This window comes from Nyctereutes procyonoides, unplaced genomic scaffold, assembly GCF_905146905.1.
Source record: "Nyctereutes procyonoides isolate TBG_1078 unplaced genomic scaffold, NYPRO_anot_genome, whole genome shotgun sequence".
Lineage (NCBI taxonomy): Eukaryota > Metazoa > Chordata > Mammalia > Carnivora > Canidae > Nyctereutes > Nyctereutes procyonoides.
The window spans coordinates 8,948,325-8,970,318 of NW_026575147.1; the positions used below are offsets into that span (position 1 = coordinate 8,948,325).

The 21,994-nt window shown below is 38.8% G+C and overlaps 1 protein-coding gene across 2 annotated transcripts; it reads left to right on the plus strand.

The window, feature by feature from the left end:
• The first annotated feature begins 356 nt into the window (after nt 1-356).
• Nucleotides 357-21,087, plus strand: MOB1A (MOB kinase activator 1A). 2 transcript variants are annotated; one of them, XM_055312609.1, is made up of 6 exons: nt 357-593; nt 5,882-6,048; nt 10,315-10,408; nt 12,044-12,177; nt 15,971-16,134; nt 17,340-21,087. In XM_055312609.1, the coding sequence occupies exons 1-6, from the start codon at nt 580-582 to the stop codon at nt 17,415-17,417; spliced, it is 651 nt and encodes a 216-aa protein (XP_055168584.1). In that variant the 5' UTR covers nt 357-579; the 3' UTR covers nt 17,418-21,087. The 2 variants fall into 2 exon arrangements, with proteins under 2 accessions (XP_055168584.1, XP_055168585.1); XM_055312610.1 differs by having other exon boundaries at nt 5,885-6,048.
• The last annotated feature ends 907 nt before the right edge of the window (nt 21,088-21,994 follow it).

A 21,994-nucleotide genomic window follows, 5' to 3' on the forward strand; every position in this document is an offset into this window, starting at 1 on the left:
TTAGAGGTGATGGTTGCATAACTCTGAATAGAGGAAAAATATCACTGGAGTATACATTTTTAAAGGGCGAATTTCATGCTGTGTGAATTACATCTCAACTTAAAAATCAAAAAAAAATTTTAAGACCTGCAGCGCTTTTAGAAACCCCTTGCCATATAGAGAGGATGCCCACAAACCAACAGCAAACACCCAGACCAAGCAGAAGGCGAGCCACTCCCCCAAGCCAGGGACCGCGACCTGGCCGTGCCTCCAGGAGAGGAAGTCCCGGCTGGGAGGCCGCTGATTGGCTGAGCTTTGGGGGAGGGCGGGACGAAGAGGGGTGCGCCGAGGCCCTTTCGCAGGGGCGGGGCGGGCAGAAGCCTTCGCTCGCGAGATTTTGCTGGTTCCGCATTTCGGGTCGGCAAGGTGGGGGAGGCGACGCCGCAACTTGCACCGGCTCGACCCCCGGTTTAGAGCTGCGGCGCCCGGTGCTTCCGCTGGCCGCGAGCTGAGGACTGACCGCTTCCTCGTGGTTCCCGCGCGGGCTCCGAATCCAGACCGCGGCGGGGGCCAGCGGCCCCTCCCCTCCGAGGATAGAAGATGAGCTTCCTCTTGTGAGTGTGGCCGGGCTGAGGGTCCCCGGGCTGAAGGCCGAGAGCCAGGGCGAGGAAGGGGGCTACGGAGCCAGAGGCGAGGGCCGGGCCCCGGGGGCGGGGGCGGAGTGGCGGACGCCTGCCTCCCCCTCCCACCTCCTCCCTCCGCGGGCCGCGCGGGAGGCCCGGACGTGGGCCCTGGCAGACTGAGGTGAAGGTCGAGGCAAGGGAAGCGGAGCGAGTGGGTTGCGGAGTCGAGAGGCCCCGAGGCCGCCAGTGCCTCCAAAGTTTTCCGCCCCAGCGCCGCTGAGGGCGGAGGGACGACCTGGGGGCGGAGCCCGGAGCCCCGCAGCTGGGCTCCCGATTCCTCCTAAGTCTGGAGCTTTCCAGTACCGATCCCTGCTGACTTAGCTTTTTACTCCACCGTTATTATGTCACGTTTTAATATCTTCGGTATTAAGTTACCCCCGCGGAAAAACGCTGCCCCAGGAAAACGTGGAGTGCCACAGCTTGAGAAGCTTCAAGTTGAGCTGCCGCCTTGCTTGCAGACTTCCGTCCAATTCGGATTCAGTCAGTCCACTTTGTGATTTTGTGTGGATTTTAGTTAATAATCTGCACCCATCGTGGGGCTCAAATTTACGATCCCAAGACCAAGAGTCGCATGCTCTACTGACTGAGCCAGCCAGGCACCGTTGTGACTTTGTGTAATTAAATTTTCTGGGTAGAATCCTGTTTTAGAGATACGGCCTGGGGCCCAAATGAGTCTTAAACGGAAACTTTTGTAAATTCTCTGATGATTCTTAAGCATGTTAAAGGTTTGGGAAGCATCTCTGCAGCACCTCATTATTTTCAGAAGGCTCTTTCTACCTGATACATTACTTAAATACATGTTGTGTGATTGAGGACACATCCATCACACACATACTTGACATTTTTGTTAAATTTTATTAAAGTACATAGTGTTCTTTAACGAGAATTTATCTAGTTCCTTAACGTGAGAATGTTTTGCTTTGGGAGGCAGATTATGCTGAGAGACTGAGTTTGTCTTTGCCAGCAGTTTATTTAACAAAGGTTTGCTGTAGGATTTTCACAGGCCAGTAGCATACCGGATCGTGTCTCAACAAACTAATGAACTACTCCCAAGTCATTGATAGATTAAGCACACTGTTTTTCCGGGCAAGGAGAGATAAAAGAAAGCAAGCCCAAGTTTAGTTGAGGTGTACCTTTCTAGGAGTTGGTACTGAGGAGAGGGGTTGGGCTTAGCCTACCCAGAGCTGAGGTACAGCTGCCAGCACTAAAGTAAAAGTCCCTTGTTGCCAGGCAACCATGGCGCTGGTGTTGACCAGCAAGTGGATTTTCCTTCTGGACTGCGCATTTGCCTGGCAGGGGCCAGTTGCCCCAAGGTTTAAGAAAGCTGTTTAGATCAGCCAAGTGTCACCTCGTCCAGACCCAGACCGAACACTCTCAACTACTCCTCACAAATTCTTGGTATTCATAGTCAAAGTGTCTCCTTGTCATGCTTGCTTCTTCGTAAGTTTTCACTGATAAGCCCCAGCAGGGCCGCTTCAGCTGCCAAACTACTGAGTTATGGGTGAGAACAGATGGAGATGATGACATCTTGACACTATTTACCTCATATTTACCTCATTCTTATATGAAAACGACTTTTTTTTTGGTCTTTGTCATAAACAAGTGGATTCAAACAAATTTCACTTAAGTCATAAACAAGTGGATTTGAAATCTTATCAAACCAATACACAAAGAAATTTGGATTCTATCTAGTATTTTGTTATTATAAAATAGCACTACTGAGAGTATCTTTGTTCAAATCCTTTTTTCCCACCTTTCGATTATTTTTTAGGAGTATGATCAACACAGTGTGATTACCATGTCTGAAAGTTTGTATGATTTAGATGTAATTGTAAATCTCTATATTACTGGAACAAACTTTCCCTCCACCCCAAGGTCTTTTTTTTAATGAGTTAATGTTTAGTTAGGGGTTTGTTTGTGGGTGCTCACCTGCTTAGTTACTTTTAGGATTAAAACCTGAGGCTGTTTTTAAAAAAAACTTTGTTTTGTTGACAGGCATTTGAGTTTCCACTTTTTGGCTATTACGAATAATGTAGTTATGAACTTTTGTGTTCAGATTTTTGTATTGGATGTGTATGTTCACCTCTCTTGGATATATACCTAGAAGTGGAATTGCTGAGTTATATGGTAACTGGTTTAATCTTTTGAGGAACTGCCAAACTTTTTCAAAGCACTGCACCATTTTGCATTCCCACCAGCACTGTGTGAGAGTTTCAGTTTACGCACACTGTAGGTAGCACTTGTCTTTCTGATTATAGTAATCCCAAGTCGATGTGAAATGTTACCTAATTGTGATTTTACTTTGCATTTTCCTAATGATTAATGAAGGTCAGCATCTTTTTGTATGCTATTGGCCATTTGTAAATCTTCTTTAGAATGTCTATTCAAATTCTGTGATCATTTTTTTTGAAGATTTTATTCATTTATTCATAGAAAGATAGAGGGAGAGAGAGGCAGGGACACAGGCAGAGGGAGAAGCAGGCTCCATGCAGGGAGCCTGACATGGGACTCGATCCCGAGTCTCCAGGGTTACGCCTTGGGCTGAAGGCAGGTGCCAAACCGCTGAGCCACCCAGGGATCCCCTGTGTGATCATTTTTAAATTGTTTGTTTTTGTTTTTGTTTTTGAGTTGTAAGGATTCTTTATCTTAGATACAAGTCCTTTATCACATCTATGAATTGCAAACATTTTTTCCCATTCTGTGGATCATTTACACTGTTTTGATGGAGTCACTTGAAGACAAAAGTATTAATTTAGATGATCATATTAAATCTTGAGAAATCATTTCATGTTTTGTTTTTGTTTTTGTTTTTTTTAAGATTTTAATTTATTTATTCATGATAGAGAGAGAGAGAGGCAGAGGGAGAAGCAGGCTCCATGCTGGGAGCCCGATGTGGGACTCGATCCCTGGACTCCAGGAGCGCGCCCTGGGCCAAAGGCAGGTGCTAAACCGCTGAGCCACCCAGGGATCCCCTGTTTTGTTTTGTTTAAAAAAAAAACACATAATAATTTTTACACCCAGTGTGGGGCTTAACAACCCCAAGATAAAGAGTTGCATGCTTTACTGACTGAGCCAGCCAGGTGCCCCCTTTTGGACACTTTTTGTATATTTACAAAATGGGCTTCCGCTGTACATTTGTCCTTTAATAGGATCTCAAATGACTTTAGATCTTGGCATGTGAATACATGTAGCTTTAACTTGTTCTTAACTAACATTCCAGGCAGCCCAGGTGGATATCAGCGGTTTAGTGCTGTCTTCAGCCCGGGGTGTGATCCTGGAGACCCGGGATCGAGTCCCACGTCAGGCTCCCTGCATGGAGCCTGCTTCTCCCTCTGTCTGTGTCTCTGCCTCTCCCTCTCTCCTGTGTGTGTGTGTGTGTGTGTGTGTGTGTGTGTGTGTCGTGAATAAATGAATAAAATCTATAAAAAAATAAAACATTAAAAAAACTAGTATTCCATGTTATGGATATATCAAACTTATTATTCCTCTTCTAATAAGTGTTAGGATTCTTTCCAGATTTTTCACTGTTAAAACCAATCTTGAGAAACACATCCTTATTCTTTTTTTTTTTTTTTTCACATCCTTATTCATATCTAGGAGAGATACTTAGAAGTAGAAGGGACGAATTGGGAGCATTTCCTTGTTTATAGATACTATTTATAGATACTGCCTTCCCAAAATATTATACCCTTTACACTTTCACCAAGTATATTATTACTTTTTTAAAAAAAGATTTTATTTATTTATTCATGAGAGACATAGAAAGAGAGGCAGAGACACAGGCAGAGGGAGAAGCAGGCTCCTCACAGGGAGCCTGATGTGGGGCTCCATCCCGGGTCTCCAGGGTCACGCCCTGGGCTAAAGGCGGTGCTAAACCACTGAACCACCGGGACTGCCCTCACCAAGTATATTAAAATATTAATTTCCCTGTACTTAGCTCACACTTAATATAGTTGTCACTTAATCTGACACTCACATTAAAGAAATACAATTTTAATTGAATAGTTTTTCAAATGTTCACTGGCCATTGTATTTTTATTTCTGAATTCCCTATTGATCTCTAGCCCATTTTTCCTTTTTTAAAAGATATTTATTTATTCATTTATTTATTTAAAGATTTATTTATTTATTTATTTATTCATTCATTCATTCATGAGAGGCAGAGAGGGAGGCAGAGACACAGGCAGAGGGAGAAGCAGGTTCCCTACAGGGAGCACAATAAGGGACTCTATCCCAGGAGCCCAGGATCATGCCCAAAGACATGCTCAACCACTGAGCCACCCACGTGTCCCTAGCCCATTTTTCTAAAGGGTCCTTTTCCTTTTTCTTAACAAATTATAGAAGCCTTTTAATATGTAGTTAATACCTTTTTTTTTTTTTTTTGCTACTTTGTAATATATGTTGTGAGTACTTTTTTTGTCCCTTGTCTCTTTGTTACGGAAATTTTAATTCTTACGATTAGAAATCCCTCCATTTTTTCTGGGTTTCATATTCTGTTAGCTTCCTTGCAGATGGTGTGAGATGAGTAAAAATGTTTTTCCCCAGTAACCAGTTGTCTCTCATTTATTTTCCCTGCTAATAACTTGATGAAAATGTTAGTGTCATGGGACACCTGAGTAGCCCAGTGGTTGGGCTTATGCCTTTGGCTCAGGTCGTGATCCCAGGGTCGTGGGATTGAGTCCGGCATCTGGTTCCCCACCGGGAGCCTGCTTCTCCCTCTGCCTCTCTGTGTCTCTCATGAATGAATAAATGAAATGTTTAAAATAAATAAAAATAAAATGTTAGTGTCACTTCTGTGGTTTGCTTTGATGGCATCACAGATATTTTGATACAGAAAACTGGATTTTTGAGCTATTCAAAACTTAGGGCTACCTTCCTCCCCCACCATTTTCTATAGGTAGAAATTGAGGCCAAAAGGAGGTTCGTTTTCTCAGACAGTCAGAACTAGTGGCAGATCAAAGACTAGAATCTTATTACACCAGACTACTTCATGAGACATAGTAAAATTGCATTCTATATGAAGTTGTATTGCTAATCCTGATTCTGTGTGAGGAAAAAAATTTAAAGCATTCTTTTTTTGTGATCATTACCCCTTCCTCATACTGGCACTTTTCAGGAAGTTTTTTTTTTTTAATTTTCAGAACAATTTATATGCCTAAATTTATGCCATTCTGCCTTCAGCCCTAAAAATTAATATATTTTTACTTTCAATCTAATAGCAGCAGCCGCTCTTCTAAAACATTCAAACCAAAGAAGAATATCCCTGAGGGCTCTCATCAGTATGAACTCCTAAAACATGCAGAAGCGACTCTAGGAAGCGGGAATCTGAGACAAGCTGTTATGTTGCCAGAGGGAGAGGACCTCAATGAATGGATTGCTGTTAACAGTAAGTTTTTAATAACATTCAGTTTTGCTGATTTATAGGAACATTTTGCTACAATCTTTTTGTTATTTTTTACAGGTATAAATAACTGTTGTAGTATAATGGATTACCTATAAGAAATTCATAAACACAAATACATCCAAAACTGTTTTTGTTCTCTTCAGAATACTTGGTTGTATAGCTTGTGTGGTTGGATAGAGACACTGAGGAGAAATGTTGAGTAGTAGGGTCAAATAAAAGATTGGAATACAAAATTCTGCCTCTGGTGGACCATGACTTGGTAGGGAGCCCATCGTCACAATCATACCCACCACCCCCAGCAGCTCTCATCTGCCTGCCCATACACAGAAGTCATTTGGAGTTCTATGGGCAGTCACTTGATTGTTGTGTCTTAGGAGTAGTCAGAAGGAAATTGAGAGAAAATGGGTGGGACCCACGAGCTGTAAGTCACTCAAGTACAAGAAAATGCAGGCATGACATGGAAAGTTATATATACTGAGGCTAGAGATTTGACTATTTGAGCCAATCATTTCTGAGGTGAGATCAGTGCTGGGTGATAAGGTTTAAATCTGTTAGGAACTTTCAGATGTTCCAGGAATTTTTAAACTTCTTTTTTTTTTTAATATTTTATTTATTTATTCATGAGAGACAGCGGGAGAGAGGCAGAGACAGGCAGAGGGAGAAGCAGGCTCCATGCAGGGAGCCCGACGTGGGACTCGATCCCAGGTCTCCAGGATCAGGCTCTGGGCCAAAGGCAGCACTAAACTGCTGAGCCACCAGGGCTGCCCAATTTTTAAACTTCTTAATGGAAAACTTCAAACATACAAAAGTAGAGAAACTAGAACAGTGAATTCTTGGGCATCCATTTTAGCAGTTGGTTTGCGGCCAATTCATGCTTCTATATGTCACCCTGATTATTTTTTTTTTCTTTTCATATTTTAATTTCTCCCTTTCCACCTCCATCCCCTCCTCACCTCTCTCCACTCCTCCTATCTCTCCCTTAGCTTATTCCACACTGGCAGCGAGACACAGCCAGCCCACCTCACCCTGATTGTTTTGAGGTGAATGCCAAATATATTATTTCATCTATGAATATTCCATATCTCTAAAAGACAACAACTCCCCCTTTTAAATGACAGTACTGCCATTTCTTTATGTTAACAAATATCTAGTCAGTGTTCACATTTTCCCTGATTGTCTTCTAAATGTTTCTTTTTTTAAAAAATTTATGGTTGGTTTAAATCTGGACTAATAAGCCATATATGCAGTGTTTCTTGAATCTCTTAATTCACAGGTTCCTCCTCATTGCAGTCTTTTTTCCTTGCTATTTTGTTGCTATTGTTGAAGAAAAACCAGTTCATTTGTTTACCATAGTATGAATTTTGTTGATTGTATCCCCAGGGCGTCCATTTTCATGTTCTGCTCTTCCTTTTATTTCCTTGTAAATGTTAGCTCTAGAGTAGCACTGTCCAATAGAACTTCTGCAATGATGCAAATGTTCTGTATCTGTACTGTGGCCATTTAGCTTTTGAAATGTGGCTAGTGTGACTGGAACTGAATTTTAATGTAAGTAGCCATATGTGGCTAGTGGCTCCCACATTAGCACAGATTTGGAGCTTTGCTCAAATTCAGGTTTGATTTTATTTGTTTGTAAGACTACCTTATAAGTGGTGGCATATACTTCCAACAGTGTCCATAGTGTCTTCCCTGGTGTCCACCTGTTTTTATGTGGTGTTATTCAGCTATTGATAATCACTCCTTTGATTAACACTGTCCAATAGAAATATAATGTGAGCTACAAATGTAATTTAAAACTTTTTAGTAGCCATATTAAGAAAAATTTTAGGTTTTCTTCAGCACATTAAAAAGCTATTATTCATATTACAAGAGAAAAAACAAGGGATGTCTGGGTGGTTCAGTGGTTGAGTGTCTGCCTTCGTCTCAGGGCGTGATCCCAGGGTCCTGGGATTAAGTCCCACATTGGGCTCCCCACAAGGAGCCTGAGTCTCCCTCTGCCTATGTCTCTGCCTCTCTGTGTCTCTCATGAATAAATAAAAAGATAATCTTTAAAAAAAGAGAGAGAGAGAGAAAAAAAAAACAAGTGCAGAACTATGTGATATCTTTTGTATAAGGATAGGTGCTTGGGTCAGGAGACAAAAAAAGTAATGTGGTTATATATATGTAGGGGGAAGCTAGAGTGGTTGGGATTAAGATTAATCTCTATATGTTTTTATAGGTCTTTTGATATGTGAACCATGCAAAACATTATATATTCAGGAAAGACCTTCCTCTGTTCTTTTAACCTAACTCATATTATCATCTGTTACTCTGAAAGCATCATTGGCCTTCTCTAGCCTTTGATTTTTCTTTGAGACTTTTTGCTGTAGATAGGTTGTTCTCAAACCTTTTAGCCTCAGGATCCCTATATTCTCTAAAAAATTACCGAGAACCCCAAAGAGCATTTAATTATGTAGGTTGTATCTAGTGATACTGGGTTAGAAATTAAAACTGAGAAACTTTAAATACCTATTTTTTAATTCATCTAAAAATAACAATAAACCCACTGCATGTTAACATAAATATATTTTTATGAAAAATGACCATTTTCCAAAATGAATTTTAGTGTTCTGTGTGGCATTGTCGTACATGTTTGGAAATTTGTTTTCATGTTTGGCTTCATAGGAGACAACTGGATTGTCCTGTCCACTTCCACATTCAGTCTTATAATGTCCCACATCAGGAGCTTCTGGACAACTCCACCGTGCCTCCTGGGGAGAACCAGAGTGGAAAGAGCAGTTGAAATGCTCTGACCTCACAGATGTCCCCCTGAAACCGGGGAATCCTGGGACCACATTTTGAGAATAGCTGCTTTAGACCAATAAACCAGCACACCATCTGAGCACACTCTTTGTTTTGACTGAATATTGAATGCCTAAGTATTACTTTCTTAGAAATGTGACTAAATAAGAGGAAGATTTATAAATGGGGGAGTTTTATATAAAATTCTTTTTGGAAGATGGAGCTTTTTTATCTATTTGTTTTTTAAGAAACATGGAAAAACCCTAGTTGTTTTTAGGTACTCCTTTAGACGGGGAACTAGAACGTTTTTTAAAACTTTCCAAGGCTTATGTGGGTGTCTTTGCAGAGGAACATTTAACTCAGATAGGCTCATTACTTACCCCCTTCCTCATATTTTCCTTCGTATCTAGCTGAAGCTCCTACAGGAAGTGTTCCCTGACTGCCACAGCCCCTCAGGATGCTGCCTTTTCTCTGAACTCATATGTGTTGTGTTTATGATTCTTTTCAGTTTTGTCCCTCTAGTCAGCTGGAGTCTCCAAGGCAAGGGACATTATTCCATGTCCCTTTTTTCCCCCATATCCTTTTTATATCTTCAATATGCGTTAGACTTCAGGTTTTTTACGAAAATATTTTTTTTAATTTAATTTAATTTTTTTTATGATAGTCACAGAGAGAGAGAGAGAGAGGCAGAGACATAGGCAGAGGGAGAAGCAGGCTCCGTGCACCAGGAGCCCGATGTGGGATTCGATCCCGGGTCTCCAGGATCGCGCCCTGGGCCAAAGGCAGGCGCTAAACCTCTGCGCCACCCAGGGATCCCTGAAAAGATATTTTAAATGCCTGTTGATACAGCTGATACACCTTCTCCTTCACAGTATATTCTACAATATTCTCTGCTTTTTTCTGACACAAATGGTATAGTCTGGTTCAGATCAATAGGAAGTGATGGATAGGGCAGCCTGGGTGGCTCAGCGGTTTAGTGCCGCCTTCTGCCCAGGGCATGATCCTGGAGACCCTGGATTGAGTCCCATGTTGGGCTTTGTGCATGGAGCCTGCTTCTCCCTATGCCTGTATCTCTGCTTCTCTTTCTTTCTGTGTCTCTCATGAATGAATAAATAAAATCTTTAAAAAAAAAAAAAAAGGAAGTGATGGATATTTTCATTCCCTTGGATATAATCAAATTATATATTCTAATAATATAATAGTCACTATTAAGTTAGAATTACTGCCAAGATTTTATTTTCCTGCTGTTCTATGCTGGCTAAAAGCTTACTGTATTAAAATGAATATATATTAAAAGTTAAGTGTGACAACTTAAAAAGAAGGGAATTTGTACTACCCCTGTATTATCGAATCTTTTGAGGATTTTACAAGAACTTGAAGGCATTGTCCATTTTTCTTTCAACTGAGAGGTCTGATGTTTTATTGTGGTGGCATAAACATTTTAACACAATTCTGCTATTACCTTTCCAGCTGTGGATTTCTTCAACCAGATCAACATGCTATATGGAACTATTACAGAATTCTGCACTGAAGCAAGCTGTCCAGTCATGTCTGCAGGTCCCAGGTACATATACTGCCTTTTATATAGGTATTTGAAATGCTAAATAAAGCTAATCAGTAATTGATATAAATTAAGTAATAAAGCCTTTATATTTTTTTTTATCTATTTGTGTACAAGCAGTTCAATTTTATGAGTTCCTGAATACTTCCCTTATAAGCTTTTACTTATTAAATACTTTGGTATGTGGTACTTAGTATTTAATTGCATTATAGTAAGTAATGAACGTTCAGGTTTTTTCCTTGTGCTTATTTAGTGTTAATTATTTCTACGTTGTGCTGCTTTAATTATCTGGCTTAAAAATGCTAGACTGAAAAAAATTGACTATAGGGGCACCTGGGTGGGTCAATTGGTTAAGTGGCTGACTCTTGATTTTGGCTAAGGTCATGAACTCAGGGTCATGGGATTGAGCCCCACATCTGACTCTGTGCTCAACGAGGAGTCTGCTTGAGGATTCCTTTCCCTCTACCCCCCACCCCCGCCCCGCTCATGCATGCACTTGAGCCTTCTCTCTCTCTCTCTCTCAAATAAATAAGAAATTTGATTATAATAAATTTTAAGAAATATTAAGAAACATGGAACACTTTATCACCCATAATGTTAATGGGTGTTATCACACACATCAAGGTGTGATAGGATTAATGTTTTAGTGTTTCTTCTTTCCAGTCTCTTTTTCTGATAATAAATGACTAATTTTATATGGGGATACATGGTATTAAGACATTTACCCCTTGGGAAAAAATTGTCTTCCCTGAATATGCTGCAGGTATAAAGGAAAGAAAAGGTCTCCAATGAGTTTCTAGTTTTAATTACAGTATTTTGAAGGGATGTTTTTATTTTGTGTTGTTATTCCTGAACCTTCCTTAGAAGAAATTTAAATAAAGTAAATAAGACAAACTTATTAACGGCTTAAATGCTTCACACAGTGAAGTTTTGCAGAAGTCTTATTATGCATTCTAGCTCAGCAAACGAAAGGTGAAAAAGATGTGTGCCTAACGGTATTTCTTTAGTACCCTCTCCAGGAAACAATCTTATAATCTTTTTTTTTTTTTTTCAATCTTATAATCTTGACTGTATTACTGATACCTTGATGGCCAGCTGTTGTAGGATATGAGGCATATCCCATCAGTCTCTCACCAGCCCTTAGCACCCTCTGCCAGGAATGTGTGTTCCTTTATTATTCCCAGGGCTGTGTTAAAACATCCATTTTGGCACTGTCAGCTGCCACATTATCCTCCCTTTCTCTTCTAATTATACCTATCCTATTTCAGAATAATTCTGTAGGGGAAAAAAATAAAATAGGGCAGCCCCTATTGCCCAGGGGTTTAGCAACAGCCTTTGGCCCAAGGTGTGATCCTGGAGATCCAGGATCCAGTCTTGCGTTGGGCTCCCTGCATGGAGCCTGCTTCTCCCTCAGCCTCTCTCTCTTTCTCTCTCTCTCTCTGTCATGAATAAATAAATAAATAAATCTTTAAAAAAAAAGAATTCTATAGGGAAATCCGAGTGTTATTCAGTAGAACTTGAGGTAATTTACTAAAGTTATATGTAACTTCTATTGACAAAATGTAGACCTACTTTGATTACAAGTTGTACATTTGTTACTGTTTTTGAAAACTATCAGTAAAACCTTTTTCTCTCCAGATACGAATATCACTGGGCAGATGGTACTAATATTAAAAAGCCAATCAAATGTTCTGCACCAAAATACATTGACTATTTGATGACTTGGGTTCAGGATCAGCTTGATGATGAAACTCTTTTTCCTTCCAAGATTGGTGAGTTAATGTTGAATTGTTTTCCTTTTTAACTGATAAATATGTTGCATTCTTCTTAATACTATTACTTAAAAAAAAAAATTGTAATGAAGACTGCCAAATTCCTCTCCAGAAAGATTGTAACCAGTATCTGCCCATGTTTCTTCACTAATACTGTGGTTGGCTACTCATTTTTTACTCATTTTTTTCTGTTCCTATCCTTTGGTAAGATTAGCTCTGACATAAATGTCACAGGTGTTTTTTCCTTGATTGCCATATGTCTTATTCTGTTCATGAGGTATTCTTGCTTGTATATAACTTTCTTATTTTGTTCTATTAATTTTTCCTTTACCTTGTGTGGATTTTAATACAATGATTAGAAAGATTTTCCCTACTTCAAGATTATAAAAATATTTGTCCTTATTTTCATTTAGTACTTTTGTGGTTTTATTTTTACATTTAAATCTTTATTCTTGGGCAGCCTGGGTGGCTCAGCAGTTTAGCTATATGTTAATCCTTCAAGTTTCTTAAGTTTGTTCCTAGACTTTTTGTGTATATTATATATATAATATCAATAAAAATGATATCTGGCTTCCAAATGGTTATTGTTTAGTATGTAGAAAAGCTATTGATTTTTTATATAAAATTTCCAAATAAATTAGCCATCAGATTCTTATTGTTTCAGTTGTTTTCGGTTGGTTTTCTTGAGTTTTTAAGTATTCAATCACATCATATTAAGCTAATATTAATTTTGCCTCTTCCTTTCTGATTGGGATGCTTCTTGTGTAACTCGTACCTACTTGCCCCAGAGTAGTGCTGAGTAATGGAGATGATGTGGCAGGACGTCCTTTTCTTGTTTCCTTACTTTTATGCAGGTGCTTCTAGTACTTCAGCGTTAAGCAGGAATCTTACTTTTGGTAGACGTATGTGAATCTTTTAAAAATCAGGTGTGGTTGTTGAGTTTTATGATACTTTCCCAGTGTCTGTTGTTGGTTACCATAAAGTTTTCTCTGTGTTGTTTGTTTTTTAATGTTTTACTGGAAGAGTATTTTTTATTTGCTGATATTTTGATTAAGATTTTGTCATCGGTATTTATGGAGGAGTTCAATCTTTTCATTTTCATTTTGAGTGTGTCTTACAAATGACATGTTGGATTGTCTTTTCTGTTCGTGCTGCTATAATAACAAAACTACCAGAGATTGGATGGCTCGTGCAGAGAAACTTCTCAGTTCTGAAGGCTGGAAGTCCAAGATCAAGGTGCCAGCACAGTCAGGTCTTGTGAAAACCCACTTTTGGGTTGCAGACTGCTGATTTCTCACTTCGTCCTCACTTGATAGAAGGAGCCCGCACAAGTTCTCTGGGGCCTCTTTTATAAGGGCATTAATCCCACTCATGAGGGCTCTGCCCTTGTGACTGAATCACCTCTGAGCCCCACCTCCTAATAGCATCACCTAGGTGGTTAGGCTTTCAACATGGGAATTTTGAGGGGATGCACATATTCAGACGATAGCAGATTCCTTTTTGTGGCCTAATCAGTGGCTCTCTTGGGAGAAAAACTTGTATCATGTTACACCAGGTCTCTTTGCTGTTCGTCGGGTTTTCTGTTTTATTATTAAATCTTTTATTTCCTTTTTATGGATTCTTTATTGTATATTGACTGCTTGAATATTTCTGTTCAGTTCAGCTTGGAAAGTGCTTGATTTAAGACAAATTACTTCTATCCTTTTATTCATTAAAATCTCCCACTTATGAAAGACAAAGAATACTTAAAATTTTATTATTTTCTCAGCTTTCCATTCTTCAGTAATCTAGCCTATGTTCTGGAATCCTTTCCCCCCTCAATTAGGCTATTAACCACATCTTATTTCTGCCAGTTATTTATTCTTACTAGTTAGAACTGTTAATTACTCATTTTGAACTAACAAAATTATTACTGTTCCTTTTGTTAACAAGATGCATATTTGTAAATTCTGAGAGGAGTTTGACTTAAAAATCCATGTTCAGGGCAGCCCAGGTGGCTCAGTGGTTTAGCGCCTGCCTTTGGCCCAGGGCATGATCCTGGAGACCTGAGATCGAGTCCATTGGGCTCCCTGCATGGGGCCTGCTTCTCCCTCTGCCTGTGTCTGTCTCTCTTGCTCTCTCAAGAATAAATAAATAAAATCTTAAAAAAAAAAAAAATCCATGTTCAATATGCGAGCGTAAGACCCTACTCCAGAAAAACATGCCTACAGGTTCCAGAATAATGTTTGAAATGCTAGTTGTTGGGGGCATCTGGTTGGCTCCGTTGGTAGAGCATGCAACTCTTAATCTTGGGAGATCATGAGTTCAAGCCTCATGTTAGGTGTAGAGCTTACCATAAATAAAGAAATAGAAAGAAATAGAAATAAGGAAAGGAAAGGAAAGGAAGAAAGTTTTTAAAAATGTAAATATCAGTTGTTAGCCAAGATTGGGGACCAGAAAAATTAGCTTGCAAGAGCAAAATACACTAAATTCCAGGCTTTTAAGGACTAGTTAAGAAATAAATTTAAATACAGGAAAGGAGAAAGTGTTTTAACCCTTGTTTTCTGAAAGATTGAGGAAAAAAATGTTTCTTTTTTTTTTATTTTTTTATTTATTTATGATAGTCACACAGAATGAGAGAGAGAGGCAGAGACATAGGCAGAGGGAGAAGCAGGCTCCATGCACCGGGAGCCTGACGTGGGATTCGATCCTGGGTCTCCAGGATCGCGCCCTGGGCCAAAGGCAGGCGCTAAACCGCTGTGCCACCCAGGGATCCCGAAAAAAATGTTTCTTGAGTAGTGTTGTGGAATAACCTTTAAGGCTATCTGATCTGGGTTATTTTGGAAGCTGATGCCCTCATATGTTCATATACTGTACTCCATGCCAGTTGTATTGTCTTTCTCCTGTCCCTTTTTCCCAAGACTTTGATCATGTCAGCTGGAATTCTCAGGAATATGAAGAGTCATATCCCCAGTGAACCACTGGAGAGAGATTACCAAACCCTTTCCTGGTTCTTTCCTAAGGAAGCGTTTATTTTCTTTGCAAAATACATTTTCCTGTAATACAAGATAATGAAAATAGCACTTTGAAAAGATAAAAAGTTGCAGACTCCTAATTTAAGAAAGAAAAGTGGTTTTCAGAGTAATTCAGAAGATAAAATACTTTTTATCCATAGTCAGTAGTTTATAATGTCTTTTCCTTTTGCTTAGTTTTCATTCCTTGTTGAATGTGTGTGTGTAAAATTTATTTTAGAATTAAGCATTACAAAAATTTTTATTTATAGTCAAAATACTTGTTGCATTTAATCTTAAGAAACTCTCAAGTATTAAACAGCTAAAATTATGTTTAACTTGGATCCAGCAGCATCTTATAAACCTAATGCCTGTGCCTGTTCTTCTAAGGCAGTCAAAAATAGTGTGCTATGTGAGAATACCTCTATACTTATGTTTGTTTGTTTTAAAGATTTTATTTATTTATTCATGAGAGACACACAGAGAGAGAGAGAGAGGCAGAGACACAGGCAGAGGGAGAAGCAAGCTCCATGCAGGGAGCCCAATATGGGACTCGATCCCAGGGCTCCAGGATCACACCCTGAGCCAAAGGCAGATGCTCAACTGCTGAGCCACCCAGGCATCCTTATGTTTGGGGTTTTTTCTCTCTTTTAAAAAATGTATATGGAAATAGGTTTATATTTGTAAATGTGTGCATTGTGTCACACATGCATACATGCATGTGTTGCTTATGGCAGCTTCTAAACTTTCTGCTGTTCAATTAGATAAAAGACCAATTGATAGATATGTGTGTTTGATTACAGGTGTCCCATTTCCCAAAAACTTTATGTCTGTGGCAAAGACCATTCTGAAGCGTCTCTTCCGGGTTTATGCCCATATTTATCACCAGCACTTTGATTCTGTGATGCAGCTGCAAGAGGAGGCCCACCTCAACACCTCCTTTAAGCACTTTATTTTCTTTGTTCAGGTAAGTTGAACCATGTTCACTTCTTTGTCCTTTGACTTGGTCTCATTTGGTAATTTTAATTTAGAGCAATTTATAGAGTTGTCTAATTTATAGATGTAGAGCAAAGTATGAGCAGAGGTCTCTCTTTTCTCTTTTCCATGTTATATTTCATTAGTGGGCATCACAACAGAGAAAGCATCACCCCCATTTTAGGCCGTCTGCCTCTGGCTGCCCTGCCAGTTCTCTGGTTAGGATAGGACAGGGAGCACCAAAACCCCAGGATAGCTTGTCCATTTCCTCCTGCTCCATGAAGGGACACTATGGGAAAATGTCTGCAGTTGGGTTATTTATAAGATGTCTATGTGTAGGAGAGAAACTTTTGGAAAAACTTGTTAGCTGCTGTCTTGGTTTAAGTTTCCAGAAGTCTCATTTCAGGTCAAGTCTTATGAAGTCAGCAGCTAGAAACTTAAAAAGGACCATCTCCTTCAAAGATGTGGCTTTTTACCTTATGGGCCCTTTATTGGAATTGGAACTCTTTAAAATCAAAATAATTGGCATTGTTTGAAAAAGATATTAAAGAATTGGTACTTCTTTAGCAACTTTAGAGATATATGCCTACCCAGATAGCTGTTTTTTTTTTTGACAGAAAAGCCAGTAGTTTTATAGTAGATACTGTGTATTTCAATTATATTGTGCCACACAGAGGAAAATGTACTGTGCTCTTCTCTGTCTGCCTTCTGAGGTTGTTGCATGGCATGGATGTAGATAGAGTATAGGTGCTGATGCAGGTATATAGATACAGATACACAGTGGATCTAGATACAGATAAAGGACAGAGTTGTAGTAGGGCTATAGTATAGATGTAGACATAGATGTAGGTATAGTATAGACCTATGAAAGGCAAAGGTCCACTGCCCAGGAAGGTGGCCACTCTCAAGTTCATTGTGTTAGGTTAAGATAATTTCCATGTAAATGCAAACATATATACAATTTTAATTTTAATGTTTTACACAGTGAGGATCATGGTAATACATACAGTTGCTTATTTGGTAAGTCTCTTGTATTTTAAAAAATGTGTAAAAATGATCCGATTTTAGAATGTTCAGAGAGATCATGTCATCTTTTTTTTTTTTTTTTTTTTTGGGTTGGGAATCCCTTCTCTGAAGACACTTATGGAATTTTAATTTTAGGCCTATTTTAAAATTTTGCTTTTCTTCTCTTTTTAGGAGTTTAATCTGATTGATAGGCGTGAGTTGGCACCTCTTCAGGAATTAATTGAGAAGCTTGGATCGAAAGACAGATAAATGTTTCTTCTAGAATACAGTTGCCCTCTTGCTTCATCTGCTAGAGCTATCTTATTGCTATCTGTGATAAACTAGTGATACAGACTTTAAGAAAATAGGAAAAAAGACACCTGTAGTTTGTGTCTACTGATAAAATTGTCCCAAGGTAGATTGGCCTAATCACTTCAGTGAGAAATTCAAGATACAGCTAAATCTGAGGCACTGTGTGACCACTCTTGTTATTGTCAGAGTTATACTTGGTTATCATATGTGATGACTAACATGTAGTCTATTAGTTTACTTATTTTACTGAAGAAAATGATTGTGTCACATGACAGCATATAATGGTTATTGAGACTTTCCACCAATACTTTATTAACAAGTTTCCAGAACAAATTACCTAATAACACAATCAGATCAGTTCTATTCTGCTTTTATTTACAAATAGAAGAGGTTTTTTTTAAGTTTCCTTAAGATTTAGAACATTTGTGTGTTACTTTGGATAATGTTTTAAAGTTTGTATGCTAGTGTTTTTATAGATAAGAATATATATATATATGTTTATTTTTTCAAAATCCATGATTACAGTTTAAATCCTCATATGACCCATATGGTATGGGAGTAACCAGAGTTATTTCTAAAATGACTTTATTTTTTAATCTTTATTTGGGATTTTATTCACATAAAACTAAAGTTTTAGAAGTATGTATATCAGAAATAATTTTCTTAAGGCATGTAAGGTAATCTTGTACATTTTTATTTTGAAATGCTTCATTTAGATTAATTTTAATAGGTAGCTTTTGTCTGAGAAAAAGAAAACTCAAAAAAATTATGACAAATTTAGGTCTCAGAACCACTATTCTCATTCATGTTGTTTTTCAGAGCCCTTGAAATCCCGGAGAAGAAAATGGGAGAAAGTACTCAGAGTACTTGATTATTTTGAGTGTCCTTTAAAACAAAAACAAGAATTACTTCTTTTTGTTTTTATCATGATTTGAGACTTAGTTAAGAGTAGTGTAGAAATGCCCAAACTTCATTGATAAAACTTAAGGAAGACCATAATAAAAAACCTTGAAGGTATATACATTTTATAACACAATTTAAAGTTTGGTGTGCTAGTGTGTGTGTGTGTGTGTGTGTGTGTGTGTGTGTAAAGGAAACAAAATGGGAGAAATAAGTATAAATTCTTACTTCATTCTGTGAGTAGTCAAAGGTTGTACTTAATCCTGTTATAATTGTTTTTGTATCAAAACTTGAAATTCTTCTATTTCTATTGGGGTTAAAAAAAAAAAAGTCTTCCCTGTTAGTGAAATAAAAGGTCTAATTTTTATTAGGTTTCTAAGATTTAGTAAACGCCAGCTACCTGTCAAGAATGTACTGGGCACAGGTATACCGCCAAATTGCCCAGCTGGTATTGCTTGAAGTCCATCAGCATTCTGTATGATTTCATACCTGGGATTTTTGCAGAGTGCTCACCAACTCCCTTGGTGGCTTTAATAAAAGGTTAGATTGGTTAGGTTTTTAAATTTATTTTTATTAGTCCACTTAAGTATAAAGAAAAGAATTGCTTAGGAACTCCATTTTTATAATAACTCAATTTCATACCGAGATACACAGAATTTTGCAGGAAACAAAATTTTCATCTATTTTATTTAGGTTGAAACCATACATCATTGTCCAGGAATTAAAAAGTGGGATAGGGACAGCCCGGGTGGCTCAGCAGTTTAGCGCTGCCTTCAGCCCAGGGTGTGGTCCTGGAGACCCAGGATCCAGTGCCACGTCAGGCTCCCTGCATGGTAATAGAGCCTGTTTTTTTTTAAAAAAAAAAAAGTGTGATAACCCCTTGTAAAAAAAAGAAAAGCCCTCTGAAACATCCCACACTCCATGGTTTAAGCTTATCCACACTCCATGTTTTAAGCTTATCCACACTCCAGGTACCTGTCAGGAGTTCTGTGTGTTTGTGTTGATCATTTATGAACAAGAAAGCAGGTTTCTCTAGACTTTGGCTTTAATTAAGTCTTCAAGGAATGAAATCTTCTTTTTTAACTAGGGTTGTACTTTCCATCATTACTCATATTTCACATGATTCTTATAGGAGTTCTCACTTTTCTCCATTTATTTTCAGTGATAGAAATCCTCTCTCTTTGTGACTCCCTCCCAAAATAAACCAAAGATGGTCACATGCTAGACATAAATAAAAAGTTTTTGGTAATTTGAGACTCAGAATATCCTTTTTAAAAAATAATAATAACACATTACCAGGCTCCCAGGCTAATCAGGCTTAACTAACAATGCACCTAACCATTACGTTAACACTACTTGTTAACATCTAAAGCCAGAGAGTAGAGAGCAAGAAAACTAGAGGAAGGGGAGAGGATGAGGCCCTCCTGACCAGGCTAGAGAGCAGCCTTTGAGAAGAGTTGGAAGAAATCCAACTGTCTTGGGCTCTTCTTCCTTGTGACTTATCTCTCTGTGCCTGAGGTCTGCCTGTATACCACATTCCCTGCCCCTCTAAGTCAGCCCCACTGACCTCCTGTCAATGTCTGACCACTGCTCCTCACCCCTGGGTACAGTCATGGAGAGTGCTTGCTAAATTATGCAGGTAGTCCTATGGTGCCTAGTTGCTGGGCCATTAAAAAACTATTGGACCACGATGTGCAGATTTTTGTTTAAATATTGAAACTTACTCATAACTATGGTTTTTGTTTTGATAGCCAAATGTCTCCTTTATTCTCCAGACTGTGAATAAAGTGGTTTTTAGAGGGCTGCCAGCAACAAATAGTTCCATCTTAGACTTGTATAGCCCTAGCTTCGGTAGCTGCCTATTTGAGAAATGCAAATCTGTACTCATGACTTTGACAGCAAAAGGAAAGCCTTCCTAGCAGTGCAGTGGCAAGGGGAGCAATCCACTGGTGATTTTAACTTTTGCAAACATTGTTGAGGTTTTCTGATGATACCATTGGCTTTCTCTCTGAACAGTGAGATTATACTAGAAGTGGAGCTTCTGAACGTCATATCATTATCTCATCAGCATAAACAAATCAGCCCCAAAGAGCACAAGTCTTAGAAATCTATTTCTGAGCAGCAGTAGTCCTGGTGTTTGTGTTACCTTCCTGGCCACAGGAGATGGTCTCCTGCCAGAGAACCCTGCCCTGACAAATGCTGGCTGAGCCCTTTCAACGGGGATGTTATTTTTTCCTGATACCAGTTCAGTGTGTGGATTTGATTCTTACTATTGTAGAATTCTGGCAAAGAGGGAAAATAGTCTGTCAGTCATCCTGTGTGTTCACATTATATTTTGATATTTCAGACTATAAAAGGCTTAGAGGGATGATATTATCTGTGATAACAGTGACTTTATTGAAGCAACTGCATTGAAATCCACTAGGGTTTTCTCTCATTCTCAAATTCCATTCCAAACAAGTATTCTGTAAATCCAAATGGATTACCAGTGTGCTATAGGTTTTTTGTAGAACATTTTTGTTTGGTCTACATCAAAAATAGTTTGCATAAGTTAGTCCTGGTTACCATCTAAAATATTTTTAAGTGTTCTTTACATGAAATTTTATGTTGTATTTTTAAACCTTTAGGAGCTTTATCTATTTTTCTAAGTCAGTTAATTGTACTTTTAAAGAAAGTATTTTGTATCTACTTTTGTAACTTCATCAGAATAAAATATTCTGAAAAGAAATGACTGATTAAAGTTTGTCTCAACACACTTTTTTTTTTTTTTAAGTTTTTACTCATTTGAAAGGGGGAGAGTACTCATGTAAGTACCCCTGAGCGAGGGGAAGGGCAGAGGGGTATGGAAAGAGACAAGCAGACTGGACACTGGCTGGATCTCGTGACCCTGAGACCATGACCAGAGTCAAGCACAAAGCCTACTGAGGCACTCAGGTACCCTTCAGCACACTTATTTCTATTTAAATGTAAAACAAGATTTTTGCTTCTCTAGAAGATGGTCTTTGCTTATTTAGTAGCTAAAATGTTTCCTCAACTCTTAAAGGGAAGTCTCTAAATATTCTGTAATACCAGGTCCTGACCCCCAAGAAACAAACTACGCCTATGACTATAGTGGCTAAAACCCATCCCAGACAAATTCATAATCTCTTCCTGCACTAACCAAGCTGACCTCTTTTGCATATTCCTAGTTGTGAGATTGAGAAAAGGGAAGAGGGGAGAATGGACTCAAGATTTTCTGACCTTGAACTGAGCGCTCAGCATATCTAGAAGACATCACCCACCCCAATCAGCCAGTTTTTATTACAGTAGGAGAAATACTAATTTTAGAGGCCCAAATCACAGGTGCCCCATTTTAATTCAAAATAGCAATGCTAGGGGTCCCTGGGTGGCTCAGGGGGTTTGGCGCCTGCCTTCAGGCCCAGGACGTGATCCTGGAGTCCTGGGATGGAGTCCCGCATCGGTCTTCCTGCATGAAGCCTGCTTCTCCCTCTGCCTGTGTCTCTTATGAATAAACAAGATAGCAATGCTAGAATTGTTTTGACCTTTTGATTAAAGTTTAGAAGTTAATGTGGCTAAATAATGTGGGTTAATACTCCTGTTTTGTATAAGATACAAATAAACTCTTGATCAGTTTT

Coding starts and splice junctions, on each gene's coding strand:
- MOB1A (XM_055312609.1), top strand. Junction 6,049..10,314: donor TGAATGGATTGCTGTTAACA/GTAAGTTTTTAA, acceptor TTACCTTTCCAG/CTGTGGATTTCTTCAACCAG. Junction 10,409..12,043: donor GTCATGTCTGCAGGTCCCAG/GTACATATACTG, acceptor TTTTCTCTCCAG/ATACGAATATCACTGGGCAG.